The sequence below is a fragment of the Cnephaeus nilssonii genome (assembly GCF_951640355.1).
Source record: "Cnephaeus nilssonii genome assembly, chromosome: 3".
NCBI classification, from domain to species: domain Eukaryota; kingdom Metazoa; phylum Chordata; class Mammalia; order Chiroptera; family Vespertilionidae; genus Cnephaeus; species Cnephaeus nilssonii.
In genome coordinates this window covers 72,818,222-72,839,955 of record NC_137074.1, presented here as the reverse complement: position 1 = coordinate 72,839,955, position 21,734 = coordinate 72,818,222, and the positions used below count along the sequence as shown (strand labels likewise).

General features: G+C 38.1%; 1 protein-coding gene across 4 annotated transcripts in view; it reads left to right on the top strand.

Moving 5' to 3' along the window:
- Positions 1–21,734, top strand: part of ALCAM (activated leukocyte cell adhesion molecule) — a 206,986-nt gene that overhangs the window by 141,728 nt on the left and 43,524 nt on the right. For all 4 annotated transcript variants that reach the window (XM_079767372.1, XM_079767370.1, XM_079767373.1 and 1 more), the window contains exons 2-6: positions 6,031–6,131; positions 9,703–9,922; positions 17,875–17,939; positions 19,127–19,214; positions 19,671–19,853. In XM_079767372.1, the coding sequence (XP_079623498.1) occupies positions 6,031–6,131; positions 9,703–9,922; positions 17,875–17,939; positions 19,127–19,214; positions 19,671–19,853 (657 nt within the window). The remainder of the gene's footprint in view (positions 1–6,030; positions 6,132–9,702; positions 9,923–17,874; positions 17,940–19,126; positions 19,215–19,670; positions 19,854–21,734) is intronic.

The window sequence follows — 21,734 nt, the reverse complement described above, 5'->3', positions numbered from 1 at the left end:
TGACATTTCTGTAAAGAGATTGCATCTCAAATTCCTAGAGTCATGAATCAATGCCCTTGTATAGTTTAATATAAGATGTTTTGTGAGGAAAAAAGTTTGAATGTGATAATAGCAAGGTGTTTTATGCACCTTTTCTAGATCCATCCCTTCATTCATATTCAGTCCTACTGAGTGTTATTTAGTTCTACACGAAGATTCTATTTTGTAACAAAGTTCCCTTTATTGGAAACCACATTTTATTGAATGAAGGAGGCCAATTGTTGAAAATCTAAACTAGTGGTTCTCAACTAGACTGGAGTTTGGGGGTGGGCATTTTCCTCCCATGGGACATTTGTCATGTCTGGAGATTTTCTTTTCATAACTGGAGGAGGGTACTTTTGGCATCTAATGGGCACAGGTAGGGATGCTGCTACCATACACAGGACAGTCCCCCACAGTAAAGATTTACCGGTATTCAACCCAAATGTTAGTGGTGATGAAGTTGAGAAACACTGCTGTAAACGGATGTAACAAAATATTTACATGTTTTAGTTAGAGTTGTACATATCTTAATTTATTAATAGAGCATATTGGGACACTAGCATGTTTACCTGTCAAATTCATCAAATAAGTGTGAAAGTAACTTCTAAGAATAACTTTATTTCTACCTACTTCTCCCCAACAATTCATTTGCACAAATAAATTTACCTAACATTTCTGTATAACTGAGTTATTTCTTATAAACTCTGAGTCAATTATATTTTATGATCACTTGCCTGAGATTCTATATGTCAGAATTATTTCGTCAGGAGATTTTTCTTGTGCTGTGGTTTTCTCATGTATTTTCATTGAATTCTCCTATGTAGCCTTTCTAGTTCTATTGTTCTCTATCTTAATTATCATTCATAAAAATTTAAATAATTATGCATGTATTTTCAAATATAATATGATTTTATAATTTATTTTATGTCAGGACAAATAGAAACATTAGTATTAATAATTTATAACAATACCTTAATTTATAGAACACATCAAATATAGTTATTTTCTAGCCCATTTTAAAGCCTCTTATATCATATGCATGTACATGTAAATATAAAATGTACCACATAGAAGTGCACATGATTGTACACACACACACATTTCTTCTATATTTTACACTTAACCTCTTTGAAGAAGGACATCATAGGCATTCTATATTTGCAATAATGTCCAATAATCTCTAGGCTACAAAACCATAAATAATTTATCCAACTTATATTATAGGGAGAAAATTATAGGGAAATTCTAAGATAAATTTAATTCAGGCTTGGCAATTCAAAACTAAAATCGCTTCTATGAAAAGTATAAACAGAATCATTTGTGTTGACAAGTACTTTGAGTCTCACTGGCACTTCATCTTCAGGACAGACATCTTTAGAAATCAGGATGCCAATTCACACCAAACCACAGTTGTCTTTGTAGCCACTTCATCCCTAGGGAGTTGAAGAGATTAGCTTTCTCCCAGGTTTAAGCATTTACTCTTTCTCTCAGGTGAACCTGGAAGTCAGTCTACTCTTACCAGAAGAGGAAGGTTGATGATTATAACAAACTTGAAAATTATTTTTAAAATCATAATTGTTGACCCTAATTCCACCCAATTGATTATCATTAATTCTGCCCTAAATTTATAGACCAGTGCTTCTGTCTGTAACTGTTGGTCTTTTACCTATTGGCCTCATTCTTGTCACATGTCATATTTTCCTTATGTTTTTTATGTTCTAAAGAGTCCTGCCCTGGCTAATTTTGGATGTCAAGTTGTCATTAAAAGACCCAATTCATGAATTTTTAAATAATTTAAATGATCTCTGCTTTAAATCATCTTTAAATTATTGTGGTCATCACAAGTTACAAAATGACATTTCATAGTATCATTTGCAAATCACAGAGCACAAATAATCCTTAATTTCTCTTGAAAGGAAAGGGGGGGGGGATGTTTTCTGTAGTTTCATCCATGAACTCTTACAAAAAATGTTGTATTGTTTCTCTTCAAAAAAGAGAGCGCCATGCAAAAGCAAATCCCTGTTTTATATGAATAAAAATTTATGACACCCTTGAGAATATATGGCAGGAATAAGAATTCTCAAAATCTCTGTGTTGTCAACTCCTTCCTGATTTTCGAAAGTTAATTTGGTAACCAAAATGGAAAGGACTCCACAATGTTCCAATGAGAAATCACCTTATTAGAAGCCCACTTTATCCCAGGAACTGCTCATAGGGATGCAGAGACTAAACATGCATGGTCCCTTCCCTGTTGTAACTGCACTTTCATCACTAATACACTGTGGACTTGAAATCTGCAGAGCTTTACCATTTTTAATAAAATTTGATGTGTGTGTATATATATATATAGCACATTAAAGTTCTCTAGGGAAGAGAAAAGAAAAATGGTCTGTATGAATGAACGAAGCATTACGTTTTTGGAAAAGGAATTTTCTTCTCTTTTCTTGCTGTATACCTGGCAAAGGATTCCCCTTGTTGGTACCTAAGCTCTGTAAGTTGTTTTCACTTCTTGACTAACCAGGGGAGCATCGTCGGTTGTCAGAAGATGTGCTTTTATAATGATGAGATAATTAGAGGTGGATGTCCTGCCATAATCGAAGGTATAGATCCAGATAATTTTAGAGTTATTGCATATTCAAACACCTTGCTATATACTGATGAATAAAACAAAACATTAAATCACAAAATGGTTTCCTTGGCTTGGCATACCTGCCCCTGGTTAGTGCATTAACAGATGTTAAAATGCACTATTAAAATTCCATATTTAGAAGCCAAAGAATTGTAGAAAATTATTCTGTGTTGTGAAATAAAGCAGTTTCTTAACTCCAATTAGTTTGCATGTCTGCAACCATATATCTCAATCCTCACAATTCTTATTTTTATTTTAATAAGGCTGAAGAGATCATCTCTTCATTTACAGGCTTATACTTTTCAATGGATTGAATTTAAAAACAATTAGAGTTACAACATGGGAAAGACTAAGCAATTTAAAAAATATTGAAGTAATTTTTATATTATAGCATTGAAGATACAGTAAACAATTTTAGTAAACATCTTATCTCCAATAGCAAGTGAAAACCACATTCTCATGGGATATACCATGTGTTCTTTATTTCAACAATGGTAAAAATGCTGGGAAATAGTTGTTATGTGACATAAATACATAAAATTTGTGTTCTTTTTAATGTTTTTGTTCACCGGAGCAAAATTGCTTTAAAGGGAAATAGCTTCCTTAACTGACAGAATTTTTAAATAGGGATTTTACTACTGTTTTTTATTTTTACGAAGGTTAATTATTTTTATCCCAATATGAAATTTTGTGTGTGTTGTGATTCATGGGTAATGGTGAAATATGCTATTCACCCTGCCCTGTTTCTTCAGAAAGTCATAAGATGGTCTTATTTATGTGTTGCAAATTGCCTTAGCTTTGCACTTTAGCACCACCTGGTGGACAAAATATTTTTTCTCTACCGTTAAATTTAGCCCCTTCACTCTATATCCAATTATGACATATCTTAATTATAAAAATATTTAATCTTAAAGATTATAGTAAACAATATCAGGTAAAAAAAAATCTGAGGTGATTCCTAAGTACTATTGACAAGTTAAATATCTGAGTTTTTCTAAAACTACATGAATATATATGGATTTGAATAGTCTGTTACATACATATATAAAAATTATGGAGTGATTTTTTTTTTACAATTTAATATTTTTATCATTTACATCTTTTTTATATAGAATTAAATAAGTGTAAGAAGTTTTCGGTGCCTTAGTTGCAAATTATGGTTTAAGTTAGATGGTTTGCATTTTGAAAATACTTTATGAAGAATTTTTATACAACAAATTCTTATTGTGATAATAATTTATGTACAATTAAAATTCAAACTACTGTTTTAATGATTACTACTACAATATAAGCCATTTTCATGCTTATTTTCCCACTTATAATTAAAATGTATTGCAGCCCTATATATATTAGTTCTTAGTTTTTAATACTTTAAAATTTTCTTCCAGAAGATAAATATGATGATATTTTCAAGTAAAAAACAATTATATTTTAAGTTAGTTTTGATAATTTAATACATGTTCATCTTTGTCTAGTTCCACACTTCTTTGAAATATAGTGAATGTTTTTCTCATGAAATACAGAGAGCCCGGCCGTTTGTGGCTCAGTCGTTGAGTGTCGACCTATTAACCAGATAGTCACAATTAGATCCCTCTTTAGAGCACATGCCCTGGTTGTGGGCTCAAGTGGCCCTATGGGGAATGTGCAGGAAGCAGCCGATCAATGATTCTCTCTCATCATTGATCTCTCTCTCTCTCTCTTTCTCTCTCCATTTCTCCCTTCCTCTCTGAAATCAATTAAAATATATTTTAAAAAATACAGATTTCACTGTGTTCATTGGGAATACACTCTTATGTATGCCCTGATAAAATTGGAGGAGGGAGGCTGTAAATTTGAATTGTGTGACAGTCAAGGCTTAGTAGCTAAATAAGATCTGATGATATTTAGATAGTACTAGTATATATGTTCTAGCTTCACACTTTTAGTATGTCATTTAAGATAAAATGATAATAACCTTCATTAAGATATGCATCTTAAAATGAAGTTATTTACAGCAATCTCCCCTGCCCCCATAATCCAAGACCTCACTTCTTATGTTTCAGTTACCAAAGACAGCCAAGGTCAGAAAATATTAAAGGGAAAATTCCAGAAATAAACAATTGATAAGTTTAAATAAGCACCATTCTGAGAAGTTTGATGAAATCTATGCCATCATGCCCTGTTCTATTTTATTGTTAACTAGGGGCCCAGTGCACAAATTTGTGCACCTTGAAAGAAACTGTGGGCCATGAGGCTGCGGTGGGCCCAGGGGTGGGTTCAGCCCATGCTCCATGCCCCTGCCCGGCCCCTCCCGCTGTGGTGCCCTGTCCCCTGTCTGCCGGCAGCCCCGCTCCTGCCACAATCGCTCCCACATGCTGAGGGCACCGGCCCCACTTGCACTCGCTGATGGCGCGGAGCGAGTGGGGCTGGTGCTGTCAGTGGGTGCCAGCAGCGGCTGCTGCCCCATTGCCCCTCAGGAGCAGGGGGAGGTGGAGAAGCCCTCAGGAGCGATGAGGGCTGGCAGCCGCCGCTAGCACCTGCTGACAGCACCAAGCAATTAGAACCAGCACAGGGGACCAGCAGTGGGTGCAAGTGGGGCCGTTGCCAGCAGTGGGTGCGAGAGGTGGCTGCCGGCCCCAATCTCCCCTCAGGAGCAGGGGGAGGTGGAGAAGCCCTGAGGGGCAGTTGGGGCCAGCAGCTGCCACTCACACACATTGATGGTGCCGAGCGATCGGGGCCGGCACTGGGCGCCGGCAGCGGATGCAAGCAGGGCTAGTGCTAGCAGCAGGTGTGAGTGTCTGGTGGGGCCACAGTGGGCAGGAGCAAAGAATTTTCAATAACCACCAGAAGCTCACCCCAATGACAGCAACCAGTGCCCCGCCTTGGTCTGGCACCCCCACTCACCTGCTCCACCATCCCGCCACGGCCGATGCCCACCATGTTCCCCCTGGTGATCAGCGCACGTCCTAGCAACTGGTTGTTCGGTTGTTCAATTGTCCTACCATTCGGTCTATTTGCATATTAGGGTTTTATATTCATAGATTATTGCTGTTAACCTCTTATTGTGCCTAATTTAGAAATTAAACTTTATTATATGTATGTACAGGGTGGGGCAAAAATAGGTTTATAGTTGTTTGTATGGAACAATATACAATAATTAATAAATAATGATACAAGAATGAACTCTGTGTTTTGCATACTCACAACTGTAAACCTACTTTTGCCCCACACTCTATATGTAGGAAAAATACGTAGTCTATTTAGGACTTGGTACTATCTGTGGTTTCAGGCATCTATGGAGGGTCTTGGAATGTATCCCCTGTGGATAAGGGGAACTACTGTACTTTGTTACTTCAAGAAAATACTTAAAATCTTCTCTGTCTTTTCCCTTTTTTCCTAAGGCCTTGGATTGTATACTGTAAGTTCAACATATGGAGATACCATTATCATGCCTTGCCGACTCGATGTACCTCAGAATCTCATGTTTGGCAAATGGAAATATGTAAGTGGGACCTCCCTTGGATTTGGTTAATTTGGCCTCTAGTTTTTGAAATAAAATTCCATCTGTGAGTGAATGTGAATTTCAAATGAACATATTGGAAATATTCAGCTGCAGTACAAATGTAAGAAGGTAGAATTCATGTGTTGAATATATGAAAAGAATTAATTCCTAAGTTTTACATAGCAAATGCTATTTTAAAATAAAGCCAATAAACACCTAATTCTTAGGTCATATTAATCTGAAAAACCCAACCTTAAGTGTTAGAGGCAGAAGAAAAGGCAGAGTTCCAGAGAAAAGCAGGTGGTGCACAGGACAGAGCCTCGTGGAAGACAGCAGCCACACGCTCATGTTCTGCTTAGTGTGCCTATTGCCGTAGCCAGCACACCCCAGTATTCATTGAAAATTAATCATCAATACTAAAAGCTCATTTCTGGTGATTTAGTCTCAGAACTGTGTTGATATGGTAGGTCCCTTTTACATTTAACATTGTTGACTTTATCCATTTTTTGCAGACAGCAAATTCATATTTTCTCAAGTATCAAGGTACAGATGAATCTGGAAATGGAGTGTAGATACCCTGGTAGGTGGCTGTGGAGTAGTTAGGTAACATTGGCTGACAAAATGTCTCAACTTAGTTACCAAAACCAACAAAAGGTGTTCTATGAGACATGATTTCCCAATGTTGGATCACATGAGACCCATGGTAGCTTATAAGCTTAAAATAGACATGTTTCCTTGAACATAATGGCAAATGTGCCCCAGCTTCTTGATATATTAAAATATATTTGAATAGGAAAATGATTTGATAGTCAGAGAATTTTTGAAGTTCATTTATTGGAACACTTTTCAGAGCCTTTCATATATTAGGGTGCATTATGAATTGTCTTAGTTTGATTGATTTCTTAGGTTTATTTAACCATACAACTTCCCCCCCCTCCCCAGATAACTGTAAAAATAAACATTCTACAGAGCACACTTTAGGAAATGGGGTCAATGTGCTTAAGGCTGTACCCAAAGGGTGGTATAGCATATTCTTTTAAAATATGGGTTCTGAAGTCAGACCAGCATGTTCTATCACACACTCACTGTGGGATTCTGAGCAGTGAATTCATCCCCATTTTCTCATCGATAAAATGAGTTGATAAGAATAATCTTCCCTGTAGTATGGAGGGTTACACGAAGTAACTCATATCAGAGTGCTTGGCACATGGATAGTTGCATGAAAAATATAAGCTGTTATGACTGTGGGGCTGCGAAGTCCAAAGCACACTGTATGTGAGGGGCATGTGAAAGGAGAGCAAGGCCATGCGGCGACATAGCACTTCACTGTGCTCACCCGCCTCTGTTACCCAGCGCACGTTAAACTATTTCTGACTTCCTATAAAAGTGGACATATGAAGTTAAGGCCTATGAGGACAAAGTCTATTTGCACCCCTAAAATTCCTACGGTCTGAAGACTACGACCTGTTGAGTCAAATTTACTGCCAAAATTAGTAGAACACAGATGGTGCACGCTTCTGTGATCACAGACTTTTCTGAGGATAACCCAGGGAATAATTTTCACCTAAGCCGCACTGGCACTGTGGTGGTGGAAACAAACAATAATGGCAATTTTCAAATGGTTAATTTAGTAAAAAGCTCCAGCAATAAACTGATGAGATGCATCTGATGTACCATGTGCTCTGAAAACTGTTGATTTGCAGGCATAATATACAAGCTCTAATTGAATGTAGCCTGAAAGACAAATGGCAGGTTTGGAAATAATGAAAGGGAGCAAACATTGAAGAAGGATGGATCATCTCTTCCCTTACTGTGTGGTCATCTCCCAGTGAATGGAGATCCTAACTCCCAGTGCTCCCCTTTGCACCCCACTCCCACAACCTCTTCGCCTGTATCTGTCTCAGTGCCTGGTATGGAGGCAGCATCTAATGGCTGTAGAGAGTGGTGCTAGGTAGTCCTAATGGAGCCAGATTGCTGCACTGCAATCTTGCTTTGCTGAGATACACTAGCTGGGCCTTGGGCGAAGTTACATAACCAACCTCTGTCTCCATTGTCTAGCCTGGCACTAATATAACTCTCAAGGTTGTTATGAGTATTACATTAATGAATACATAGAAAGCTCAAAGAAAGCACCTGGTATATAGTTAAGTACTCAAAAATTAACTATTATTTATTACATACGTGAATGAATACACAAATTTGAGGATATTCAACCAACTAAAACTTGAGAACTCCAAGATTAGATTAGTAATTGCATTAGTGTGGGCCCTTGTTACAAAATACCAGAGACATGGACTTAAACAACAGATATGTCCCACAGCTCTGGAGGCTGAGAAGCCCAAGATCAAGGTGCTGGCTGGCACATTTGACTCTTGGTGGGGGTCCTCCTGATTTGTAGACAGCTGACAGTTTGCTATGTGCTCATATAACCTCTCCTCTGTGCTCTCATGGAGAGACAGACACCACCCATGTCTCTTACCTTCTTATAAAGGCCTTAATCCCAAATGAGTGCACCATTGCCAGAACCTCATCTAAACCTATTACCTCTCAAGGGTTCCACCTCCCAATACTAACACATGGCGGCTAGGACTATGACATGGATTAGATGAGGACATAAACATTGCACCCAGAACAGTAATAAATACTAATAATTTTTAAAATATAACACTTTGAAATTCGCCATGCACTTTAAAATGTTTTGTCATTTTTATTTTCTCAAGGGTCTTGAGGTAGGTAGAAGAGAAATTCCCCCTATTTTTTATTTAATTCCTTAATAAGTAAGAGAATTCTTATGGGAGCAGACGAAGAAATGAATTGCATGTCTTAGTGCTTTTGGCATAGATGTGTATGCCCAGATTATATTTTACTTTGATAAAAAGCTTTTATATGAAAGCCCTTTGAGCTAAGTTTTATGCCTCAGGTAGCAAAACTATGGATTTTAGTGATTAATCTGATTCTATTGCTAAATGGACATCATTGTTTCACAAGGGCAAATACTGTTCCTCCATGAAGAGTCATTAAACTATGCTATGTGTAAAGGTCAGCTGTGTCAGTCTTGGCTGAAAATGAAAGGAATGGGCATTTAAAGTACCGTATGTGCATTAAAGTAATGAATATGCAAAAGAATTCCCCATGACTGCTAAAGGCGTGCTTGCAGCTCAGGTGTGTGCTTGCTGTGATGATGAGCTGAATATCATTGTGTACATTTGTATATTTGTTTACATCTATTTTTTTTCCTTTATATGAGACACGAGGCCAGCTCTTGTTAGTTTTAAAACAGTCACTAATTCTGCCCTTCAGATGCAGGGAAAGCTCAGATTCCTGGAGCTTTGCCCTTCCCTCTTCAGATATTTAAGCTGGTACCTATAAAATAACTTTCAGCTTCTCGTACAAAGATTAATTTTCTGTACTCAAAGATTTATGTGAGGCTTGTATCCATAATAATTCTTTTTGGACACAACTGTAAATATCAGTGGAAGAATATGGCCAAAGAAATTTTGTTGTTCTGGATATGATCTTGAAACATCTGCATGAGCTTGTATTTAAAATGTATTGTTATTTTAACTTTTAGGAAAAGCCCGATGGCTCCCCAGTATTTATTGCCTTCAGGTCCTCTACAAAAAAAAGTGTGCAGTATGACGATGTGCCAGAATACAAAGACAGATTGAGCCTCTCCGAAAACTACACTCTGTCCATCAGTAATGCGAGGATCAGCGATGAAAAGAGATTTGTGTGCATGCTAGTGACTGAGGACAACGTGTTTGAGGCTCCTACAATAGTCAAGGTGTTCAGTAAGTAGTCGGCAGTATAAGTGCTAAGTGGGATTGATGGCTGGTACTAGAAAATGTTCCTGAGAAAGAAGAGAACTCTGTAAGTGTCTCCACAAGCAGGTTTCAATGTAAGAGGATTTCTAGCGATCTTCATTCTCCTGCATTCTGTCAGTGAGGAAAACAAAACAAAACAAAACAAAAATTCAAAAAGGATTTTTAAAGTGAGGGACTAAAATAATATTCTCTGTCGTTTTGTCGGCTAAAATTTCCTGTGATGTGAAGTACTACTATGTGAGAATTGGCACATGATCTTTATTTAATATTCACTGACACGTACAAATAAATATTCTGTGATATTACATATTTATACAACACATACACATAATCATGCATGTCATGCATACATATATATGTTTTAGGCAGAATTTTGACGTATAAAAACAATAAAATATAGGCAAAATCCAAACTATCTTACGATTGACATCTAAGCTTTATATGTGTGTGTGTATCTATAACCCCCCTCCACCACCACACACACACACATCCTAACCTTCAATGCTTGCTGATTTATTTCTTCCAAGTGTTCAGTAGGTGTATAAAATTGCCCTAAAATAACAAAGTTTACCATATTCTGAATGCGTATAAGAAAACAAGAAGGGGAAACGTAGAGTAGGGTTAAAAGAAGAGTGTGGAAGAAACTTGGAGTAACTACCCTAGTCATTATGGCAAGGCTCCCCTGCCCCAACAGTTAATGTGACTTGGCAAATAGCTATGCAAATGAGTGACGTGAGAAGTTCTAATTAAATTATTTTATCTTTTAATATTCGAATAAAATGTCCCGCCTCTGGTGCATCATAATATGTTAGAAAATACAGGGAGAAAATCATCTCCAAAGCTTCAGAATGCCAGTCTTTTTAATTAGGGAAGAAGGTCTCATGTTTCAGTTGTTTTCCCTCTGCTTCCTGATGACTTGGCAGCACCTAGAAATAATTAAAATAAACAGGGAAGGAAGAAACCCGGAGGGCCTTGGTATTGCCTCAATAAGCATGGATTTTTCCTGTTTCTCTTGTAATAGCCTATGCAACTAAGGAGGACTGTCCCTTAAGTATTTATATGGACTTCAAAGCTCCTGTGGACTTCATGACATGAATTCAAAGAGTGCTTTGTTCTCCAGAAGAAACTTGTAAAAGCATATTACAGGTTTCAGTTGATTACCTTTTAGCTTAGAAGGCACTTGCCAGAAACCATCCACTCTTCTCGATTATTTTAGGAATCAAACCAACTGTCAAGTGTTTGTCAGTCATGCCGCCTTCTGTTAAACACCCCAAATAATCTACAACCTGTATTTGGCAATGGCCCATGTATGTTTTCTTTCTTTCTTTTATTTCATTTTGATGCCATTAGGAAGATGGATGGGACACTGCTAGGGACACTCTCTAAAGAGAACATTTTTTTAATGAGGTCATGATGCATAAATGTAAGCACATTCAAGAATGTACCCCAGCAGGTACAGAGATTAAGTCGCAGCACGCCAAAGTTTGTGTGTTTGATTTGTCATTGTTGGGTTTCTTTTTTACTGGGTTAAAATTACCTAATCTCAAGATAGTATACAAGAAAGTTGAGAAAGTCCAGGTTGTTACATTTGTGACAATTTTCAGACTATACCCTTTTTTTAAAAAAAAAAAAAATGCCCTACAGCAATCTGAAAAAAAAAAATTCAGTTGGTCTAATTGGATAAAATTTGCAAACCATTTTGGAATACAGAGGATTTCTGATTGTGAAAACAAACTCACACCCGAATACCCTCAGCACCCCTACCCCCTTCTCTTTTGAATGTTGTGGAAAACAAAGTGATTCTCAGAAACAGAATTTGCATTCCAGGCCCTGAGCCAGGGAGAATTTAAATAGACAAGTTACAAGCTCTTGAAAATGGAGTTTTATACTAGAAACCATGGGACACTGCAAGGCTTATCAAATGAACAGCACAGCTCATGATAAAGAAAATGTGTACAAGAGCATATAGGGGCTTCGCTTCATTTTTTAAAAGAATGAATTTACTTAGGGTCACTTTTCATAAAGCAAACAGCAGCTGTGGCAGGGAGGCTTTCATGCTATGCATGTATATATTGCAGTCACTTAAGAGTTACTAGGCTCATCAATCAGTCCTCTGTTTCCTTCTGTCAAATCACCTAGCAACATGCACTGTGTACCACAGAATGGAGAGTGGTTAACGTGAGCTAATCCCAGATCAGCTTGCTGCAGTGTGTCATCTCATGGGCAAAGTCAAATTGCATTTATTCAAACTAGGAGCCATGACTGATGACTTGTTACCTTCGATGTAGGGTTGTTTGTTTAGTTTTCACCTATACCTCAAATGCAAGAAATCATTTCAATAAAGCAGCCCAGAACACAATAAATCGTGTGCTTTGTCACCACTAATACAGCTTTTTAATTTTTGGCAGTTGCGTGGCATTGAAATCAAACTGTTTTTACATTTAATGTCCATCCAAAGTCAATACCATTGAAAAGGAAAAATAGACCTTTACAAGTTCTCAAAGATTCACTCCAGTCATTTTGCAAAGGTCTTAGAAGTCAAATGAGTACCCAGATTGCCAAATGGCTGCTGTCAGTGGTGTCATGGAAAATTCACGGAACTGGTCCTCAGGAGACTGAGCTTTGTTAGATGTGCTGTTGTCTGGCAGGAGTGGCTCAGTATGAACCAGGAGGTCATGGTTGGATTCCCAATCAGGGCACATGCCTGGAATGCAGGCTTGACCCCCAATGGGTAGCATGCAGGAGACAGCCAACCATTGATTCTCTTTCATCATTGATGTTTCTATCTCTCTCTCCCTCTCCTTCTCTGAAATTATATATATATATATTTAAACAATATGCTGCTAATTTCTACCCTTGGGCAAGTCACTTCATAGTATGCTGGGGCTAAGAATCCCTCTTCATCACTAAAATAAATTCTTTGTATTAGAGGCCAGTTTTCCCATTGTGTTCCTAGGATCATCTTGACAATTCTGGAGAGTTGAGAAGGTGAGGAGCTGCTTCTGTTAGATTAGCTAGAATTCCACCTACTCAATATGTCAAAGTTTTCTCATGATAATTTGTTCAGAGGGGAAATGAGGGGAAGCAGAAGAGCTTCACCTCTAAGAAATCATTTGAAACCACCAACCCAGGCTAATCTGTCCAGCCTCTTATACTCTGGTGCCTGTAGTGTTAAAGAAATACTTCTTCCCAGGACATAGAGTCTGGTGTGCACCTGGACCCGCTCTTCTCTCTGTTTGACAGTTATTTTAGAACTTCCTTTGGATATTGTTCTATCAGAGTTGAGCATGCTTCCTCCTATCTCCCTGGGAAAGTTAGTCAACCTGCAAATAATTTTTCTAATGAAGGAAGCAGAAACTGACCTATTTAACAAATGAGACCTAAATTGTATATTTTATTCTAATTCTTTAAATATATTTAAAAAATTACCTTTCCCATCTCATGAGGAAAATAAACTCAATCCATGCTCACAGTGGTTTACCTAAAGTACATCAGGATTTGTGAGGGGTGATTGCTAGCAAAGTACTGAGAGAAGCATGCTGAGCCAACGTCACAGTTCACCTGCCTTTCCTTGCTCTCCTGCCACATCAAATTGAGCTCTGGTTTTATAATAACACTCTAACTTGTGGATGATATAGAGCAGTTTTGCATTCATCACTCCATCCTCACTTGGCTATAAGACACTTGAAAAAATTATTTTAATGCAAATAAATTTGGGGCATGAATTTTTCTTTCAGTTCTATACTTTTTCTTTCAGCTCAGTTCTAAGAATCCTTGAATCATATTAAGACATAACTCATGAAAAGTTTTTTTTAAACACTTTGGAATCAATATGCAATTTTGTTAAAATAGTACATGTGTCCTCTTTTATGGTCTCCCAACATACTCATTGATTGTTGCAAGCTAATATAAGAGAAAATTACATACAGAATATATAGTTAATATAGAGGGTTTGAAACAAAAGCTTAAAGAGAAAATAACTCAAATAAATGCAATAGGTATTATTATTACTTCCACAATACCAATGTGACTCCCTCTTCCAAACAGAAAGATGAATCACAGTGTAAAGAGGACTAAAGTTTAAGCATTCTTTCATCAAAGTTCTTTGGGTTTGCTAGTTTCATTTTATTGAATTAAGAATAAATTTTTGAAGACATTAATGGAAGTTGGTCCTTTACCCGTAGCCAAGTATTCATGATCTTATGTGAATTGATAAAACATCACAGGATTCACCAGGCCAAGGAGAGGAATATATTTCACATAAAAGGAAGCATGTTCTCAACTATCTAGGTATGTGATTTTGGTGAACTAGAAAGTGGTGAGACTTAGGCAAACTGATTACATACATTTTGTATTAAGAACCTCAATTTTTTCAGAGGATCTTTCAAATCTCCATGTATTCCAGGCATAGATATTACTGAAAAACAAACAAATAAACAAACAAACAAAAAACACATTTTTTCTTGTTAATTTTGACTTGATTGACCACATAAATAAATTTAGTATCTTATTTCCCTTCAGCTCTCAGAGAGTTTTTACTAAATTACTGATTTTAGTTCCCAAAGGATTTTTGTTTACCTATTTAATCCCCAATAATTTCCATTATGTTTGAATATTTTGGTTGCAGACCTCTTTAAAATGTATTATATTTGCATTAAAACATCAATTCTCAACAAATTTAATGATTAGCAATAACTCAGAGTTGTAATTATGAACACAATGACATTACATTAAACATAGTGATCACATCAAGGCTTAATGATATATGGAAGGCTTCCCAGAAGTTGCTGTTTATATTGATTTTTTATCAGATTTTAATAAGTTTCTTGGTCATTTTTTTGTTGGTTTTTTGTTTGTTCATCTTCACCAGAGCTTATTGGGAGGGGGAGAGAGAGAGATAGAGATATGGATGTGAGAGAGACACATCAATTGGTTGCCTCCTGCATTTGCCCCAACCAAGGCCTGGGAACAAATAAACTTGAAATCCATATACATGCCCTTGACCAGGAATCAAACCTGCGACCCTTCAGTGAGAAAGGCTGATGCTCTAATGGCTGAGCAACACGGGCCAGGGCTGATCACATCTATACTAATAAAAGAGAAACATGCAAATTGACTGTACCTCTGCTATACCCACCACCCACGCCCATCAGCCAATCAGGAGCGAATATGCAAATTAACCCAATAAAGATGGCAGCAGCCATGGAGCTGGAGTGAGCAGGAGGCTTGGGTTGCCCCCAGCAATGGAGGAAGCCAAGCTTCCCACCCGCCCTGGCCTCCCACCCGCCCTGGCCAACCCTGGCCTCCACTCAAGGCTACAAAGTTTCAATTATAGAAGATAAATAAATCCCAGAAACCTGCTTCCAGCCGGCCCTGGCCTCTGCTCAAGGAGTCGCTGAAAAAAAAAAAAAAAAAGAAAAGAAGGAGGGATTCCCGGGGGGTGTGGCCAGCCTGATCACCAGGGGGTGTGGCCACCCTGGATCACCGGGGGGTGTGGCCAGCCTGAAAACAGCCCTCAGCTCCTCACCCAGGCTGGCCACACTCCCATGGGGTGAGGGTCCCTGCTGGGGGGCTTGGCCAGCCTGCAAATGGTCATCAACCCCTCCCCCAGACTGGCCAGGCACTCCAATGGGGACCCCCACCCTGAAGGGGGTGTGGCCAGTTTGAAAACAGCCCTCAACCCCTTACCCAGGCTGGCCACATCCCCATGGGGTGAGGGTCCCCACTGGGGGGCTTGACCAGCCTGAAAATGGCCTTCAGCCCCTTACCCAGGCCGCCCCATGCCCCAAGGGAACCCCCATCCTGATCCAGGGCAAACCAGCTGGCCCCTACCCATGCACCAGGCCTCTATCTATACTAATAAAAGGGTAACATGTTAATTAGACTGGGAGACCTTCCAGATGTTCTGGAAAAAGCCATGGTGGTGGGGCCGAGGTAGAGGTGATTAGTGGCCAAGAGGGGAGGGAAGTTGTGGGTGATCAGGCCAGGATGGGATGGCAGTTGTGAGTGATCAGGCTGGTGGGGGGTGGGGCCATTGGGGGTAAGCAGACCAGCAGGGGGGCCAGTTGAGGGCGAGCAGGACGTCAGTGGTGGTCAGTTGGAGGTGATCAGGATAGTGGGGGGCAATTTGGAGTGAGCAGGCCAGCAGAGGGGGGCAGTTGGGGGCAAGCAGGCCAGTGGGGAAGGAAGTTAGGGGGGAGCAGGCCAGCAGGGGGGGCAGTTGGGGGTGAGCTGGCCAGGAGGGGGGGCAGTTGGGGGTGAACAGGCTGGCAGGCAGAGTGGTTAGGGGCAATCAGGCAGGCAGGCAGGCAGGTGAGTGGTTAGGAGCCAGCAGTCCCAGATTGCGAGAGGGATGTCTGACTGCCGGTTGAGGCCCGATCCCTGTAAACCGGCAGTAGGACATCCTTTGAGGGGTCCCAGATTGGAGAGGGTGCAGGCCGGGCTGAGGGACACCTCCCCCCCCACCCCCCGTGCATGAATTTCGTACACCGGGCCACTAGTTTTTAATAATCAGGGAGTCAAGTGTAACTTCCTGTTTGTATTAATGTAGTTGCCTCTGTCATATCTTTCTAGTCTATGTTTCTTTTTTATATTTTTATATCTTTTTAATGTTTTGTTTCTAATATATGTATTTAAAAAATAGATAATCACTTGTGAAAATTGTATTATATTTCTAGAGTTAATAGTAAATAGGCCCTCCTATAATTAAAGTACATGAGTTCCACACATAAGCAGATTTATTATTATTCTAATTTATAATATAAAACATATTTGCAAAGGGGAAATTAACTCTCAATATTAACCTGAAGAAGTTTACATTTTTTGCTTATAGTCTTGGTGATATTCACTTTGCTGGCCCAAAGACTCAAAGACTTTTTTGTTTTCATCTTTGTCTCCTGGAATGATCAGGGGAGGTAGCATATCTGATAACTGAATTCCAGATTGAGTAATAATTATAAAAAGCCAGTTTAGTATGGTATTGGAGATAATGAACAATAAGACTATAAAAGAAAAACTAGCTGGTTGTTTTTATGTGTCTGTTTATATGAGAATAGAATAATTTTGCTCCTTGCAACTCACCAAAAGTCAATGCCAATGAGGCAATCTCCATTTCCTGTAGGCTAATTGTCAGAGCTAATTAAAAATTTCATCAATGTTAGAAAACTAGTGGCAAAGAATAAAATAAGCTAAAATACTACCTTGTTGCTGAACTTTTTAACCAATTCTTCTTGATGCCTCTATTAGAATTTGTGCTCACAGAATTTCCTGTATTTAAAATGCTTCTGTTCATTATCTCAGTTTAAAGATTTGAAAAATGTCACCACATTTATAGTTTTGTAATGTGACTTCTTTGATAAAGTTTGAGAAATACTGGAAAGTTGGACCTCTGTGACCCTTAATTATTTCTCATTATTTTAGAGCAATGATTCTGAAACTTTATTGTGCCCTCAAATTCCCTATGGAATTTGTTTAAAATGTAAATATACGGGATCCTCCCCCGCACCCCCCACCCCCGAGACTCTGATTCTATTGGCCTGGTAGAACTCAGAAATCTGCATTGTAAACAAGTACCCCTGTGATTCTGATTCACGTGTATTCAGATCTTCACCTAAGGAGTTGGAAGCTATTGATAAGTGGACATGGTAATCAATTCCATATTTATTCTTTATAACGTGTCCAAAAAACATTATTGATATTTTATTCAAAGGAGTTACAAACATTTTAAATAATATTTAACATAATAAAGCAAATATTTAAAGGGGGTGGACTAACTTGATTTCATAATAACATATTATATAGGAAATGTATATGTTGTTGCTTGATGTTTCTAGTTTGAGTAAATGAATTATTTTTATAAGCCAAAACACATCTTTTTCTGCTTCCACGTGTACTTAAAACCTTTCTCTACTTAACTTTAGAGCAACCATCTAAACCTGAAATTGTTAGCAAAGCACCATTTCTTGAAACAGAGCAGCTAAAAAAGGTAAGAATTTGTTTTTGATTAGTTGCTTTACTTAGCCTAGTATTAAATGCCTTCTCTGGGCCTCAGATGCCAGGACAAATAAGTTAGTAATTGTGTAGCTGACAGGGTGACAGGTGCCAGTCAGAAAGTGTGCAGAAGGTAGAGTGGGGACATAGAGGAAGGCGATGCCATTTCTAAAGGAGAAGAGGGAAACGAGAGCAGAAAGAGGCATGTCTTTCTTGTTTGAATGAACTGAACCTTTAATGGAGTCATGAAAGATGCGTAGATTTTCCCCAGGCCAGCAATTTGAAGTAATATGATGTGAAAGAGAATGACATTTTTTTGGAAAACATAGTTATTTGCATGTTGAACCTTTGCGTGCTAAGACAGTAGGTGAGAGAGTGAAGTAAGAGGTAAATCTGGAGAGGTAAGAAGAGGCTGGTTTATGATAGGCCTTATAGGTTACGTAGGGAATTTGGACTTTATTCTATAGACAAATTAAACTACTGAAAAGTTGAAGTAAAGGTCAGATTTGAAATATCACATTAGCAGAAGTGTGAGGGAGGCTATAATGGAAGAGGGACATATCTGGAGTTCCATATTTAGGCACATCAGTTGCCTAATAATCCCATTTCAGTAGCTAATTTTACTTTATGGGAGAATAAAAACAAGTCTGGAATTTTTTTAATCATATTAACTTTTTTCTGCATAATATTATTTTATAAACACTAAATGTTAAAGTTAAAACACATTTGAAGAAAAGCGGTGGGTATTGTAGATCTCGGTGGGTGTATGTACTGTAGTATGGAGCGTATATAGTATGAAGCCGAGGAAGTAACCACACTGTAACACTGCTAGTGATTTCTGCATATGCAGATCTATGAACCATGGCAATAGCCAGTGTTAATGTAATTATGTTATTTAGTTCATGTTAAAAATGAATAATGCACAAAATAAAATGGGTAATGTTTTTACATGAATGTGGGTTTTATTAATAGTTGCAGCATCTGTGGCATAATTTAAAATGGGCAAGACCATAATTGTTTTTATATAAGAGAGCATTCATATAAAATGAATGTCAGTGCTTGGAAAATGAGTGGGACAGGAAATCTTTGGGATAACTCTAAAATTCCCTGACCATTCTGAGCTTCCAAATTGACAACCACTGATGAAACCAAAGTAGTAACATTTCCTCTTTTATTTTGCAGTTGGGTGACTGCATTTCAAAAGACAGTTACCCAGAGGGCAACATCACATGGTACAGGAGTGGAAGAGTGCTGCAACCCCTTGAAGGAGGTGGGTACTAAGTGGGCAACAGTTCAGATGACCTGCTTTCACTTCTCTCATCTGGGGAAGCCTTGAACTGTCCCGCACCTGAATGCGTTGCCCTCTTTTGATCTGTGACTATGTGCTTTGTTACTTTAAGTACCCATTAACTCACTAAGTGATTTTTTAAACACCATTTTAGCCCTTGTGCAGAAGAATCTAGAGCAGAGAAAACTATTCTGTGTGTGCCATGTTTTAGCAGTTAATTAGAGTGAGTGGAAATCAGATTCTGGGATTCTATTTCTGTCTTTGTCTCTGGTTCACGGTGTTAAAAAGACATCCTACCTCACTACATGTCACTTTCCCCTCCTGTTGAATACATTGAGAAGGACAAAACCACTTCTTAAAGGTGTTTGTGGCATTTAATTAAGAATTGTAATTTTTTAAATGAAAGATCCTGTCATTAGTGTTCTGTATTTTCTTCAGTGGTGGACATAGTTATTAAAAAAGAAATGGACCCGGTAACTCAGCTCTATACCATGACTTCATCCCTGGAATACAAGACAACCAAGGCTGACATACAAATGCCATTCACCTGCTCTGTGACATATTATGGACCATCAGGCCAGAAAACAGTTTATTCGGAACAAGCAGTCTTTGATATCTACTGTAAGTAACTCAACATATCATTATGCAATTTTAATTCATTAGGAAAAAAAAATCAAATGCTTATCAGCCTTTTAAGTCCCTAACGATTTTGGGAATTCTACTTTCATCCCCACACCCCTACTCCATAGCACGCTAATAATCTCTTCCTCATTGAAAGACCTATAGGATAAAGGCTTACGTGTCTCGTGATATCTTTCACTCCCTAATTTGTTATTTTTTAGCATTTTTTTCTGTATTCTGCTAGATTCTAAAGTTCCTTAAATATAAGATCTCTAACTTAGTATTTTCCCTCTTATGGTTCTGAGCCCTGGCACACAGCCCTGAACTTTCTAGGAGTTCAAAATGCCCTCTGATGGTTTCCTGAATGAATGACAGATGAATAGAGACTTATGGCTGATTGATCTTCTAGATAAGGGCTCTCCATTTCAATTAAGAGATTTATTTTATTAATGAAATCGATTTCTTAAGTTAAATAAGATGTTGTCGTCCAAGATGTTTTGGTTAAAACTTTATTTCACAGATTTGAAACCTAGAATAGTAGACTACAAAGGAAACTTCTTAATGGTCTGGTCTAACTCAATTATTTTACTTAGCAGTAAAGTGAAGCCCTGAAACTTATCCTAAATTAGAGGCTGGGTTAGAATCCTTTTCTCTAATGCTGCGCTGTTTCCTGTAAGACAGATGTCAAGATAATCTAATAATGAAGAGCAAACGTGCTGGTGATCCTGTCCCGGCACTGTTATTACTGTGTGTTTCTAGAAGAGTAGCTTAAATACTCTAGGGTTCACTCTTCTTATCTCAAAATGGGAAAAAATATAATACTTAATTTAATAGTGTCATTATGGAGATTAAGTGAAATCACAAATCTAAAATAGCATACTGTATGGCACATTAAATGCTCATTATTAAGTACTATTGTCATTATTACAAAATTATCATTGTTACTACATAAAGATATATATATATATATATATATATATATATATATATATATATATATATTTATATCTTTTTAGGAAAATGCAAGAAAGAAGTTTATTTTTAAATGCATCAAAAATTCTTGTAATGCTACCATGTGTTGGAGAATAACCTAACACTTCTACATCTGTTCTAGAAAAAGGACATAAAGTCCACCTGAGCCTCAGAGTTTTTACCCACCTACATTTCTATTTTTGTTCCATAAAGTGTGGAACCTTATTAAGAACAAAACTGAAATACCACTTGTCCTAATAATAAAGAGTCATTTTTGCCTTTGCACATTTCAGCTTGACTCAAAAGCAATGATTGAGAGGATTTCATCATGTACAGCTTATCTTAATACAAACTATTATTTCTGTCTGTTCAAATATCCAATTGGAAATAAACTATCTTGGTATAAGTGCAAGAATAAAAAAGAGGAAAGAACATCAAGATGAGTAATAAATAATGGGAAATTGGCTTAAGAAAGAACAGAAGTGTACATGCATGTCAGGTATGGGGAGTTTGGTAGGCAGAGAGGTTCTTGATCTTATTGAAGGAAATTATTTTACTGTGACTGGCTGTGTTGGGTGCATTCGGCATGGCTTTTGAGAAGGCACGATGTATGCCGTTCTGGGCTTCATGGTGAAGACGCAAACATGTTTGTGATGTAGTCCTGATATTTCAGGAATTTGCTACTCCTCTAGGAAAATTGTCAGTGCCAGATTGCAAGTGGTCCAAGTGCCACAGGGACTTGGTGAACAGTCCTGAGAGCTCAGAGGTGCTCAAGAACAGTGACCATCCAACTCGAATGGGCATCAACATCACCTAGAAAACTTCTCAGAACACAGATCGCTGGACCCTGCTGTAGTTTCTCATCACTGGTGCTGGGAGGAGTCCAGCACTGTGCATTTATAACAAATG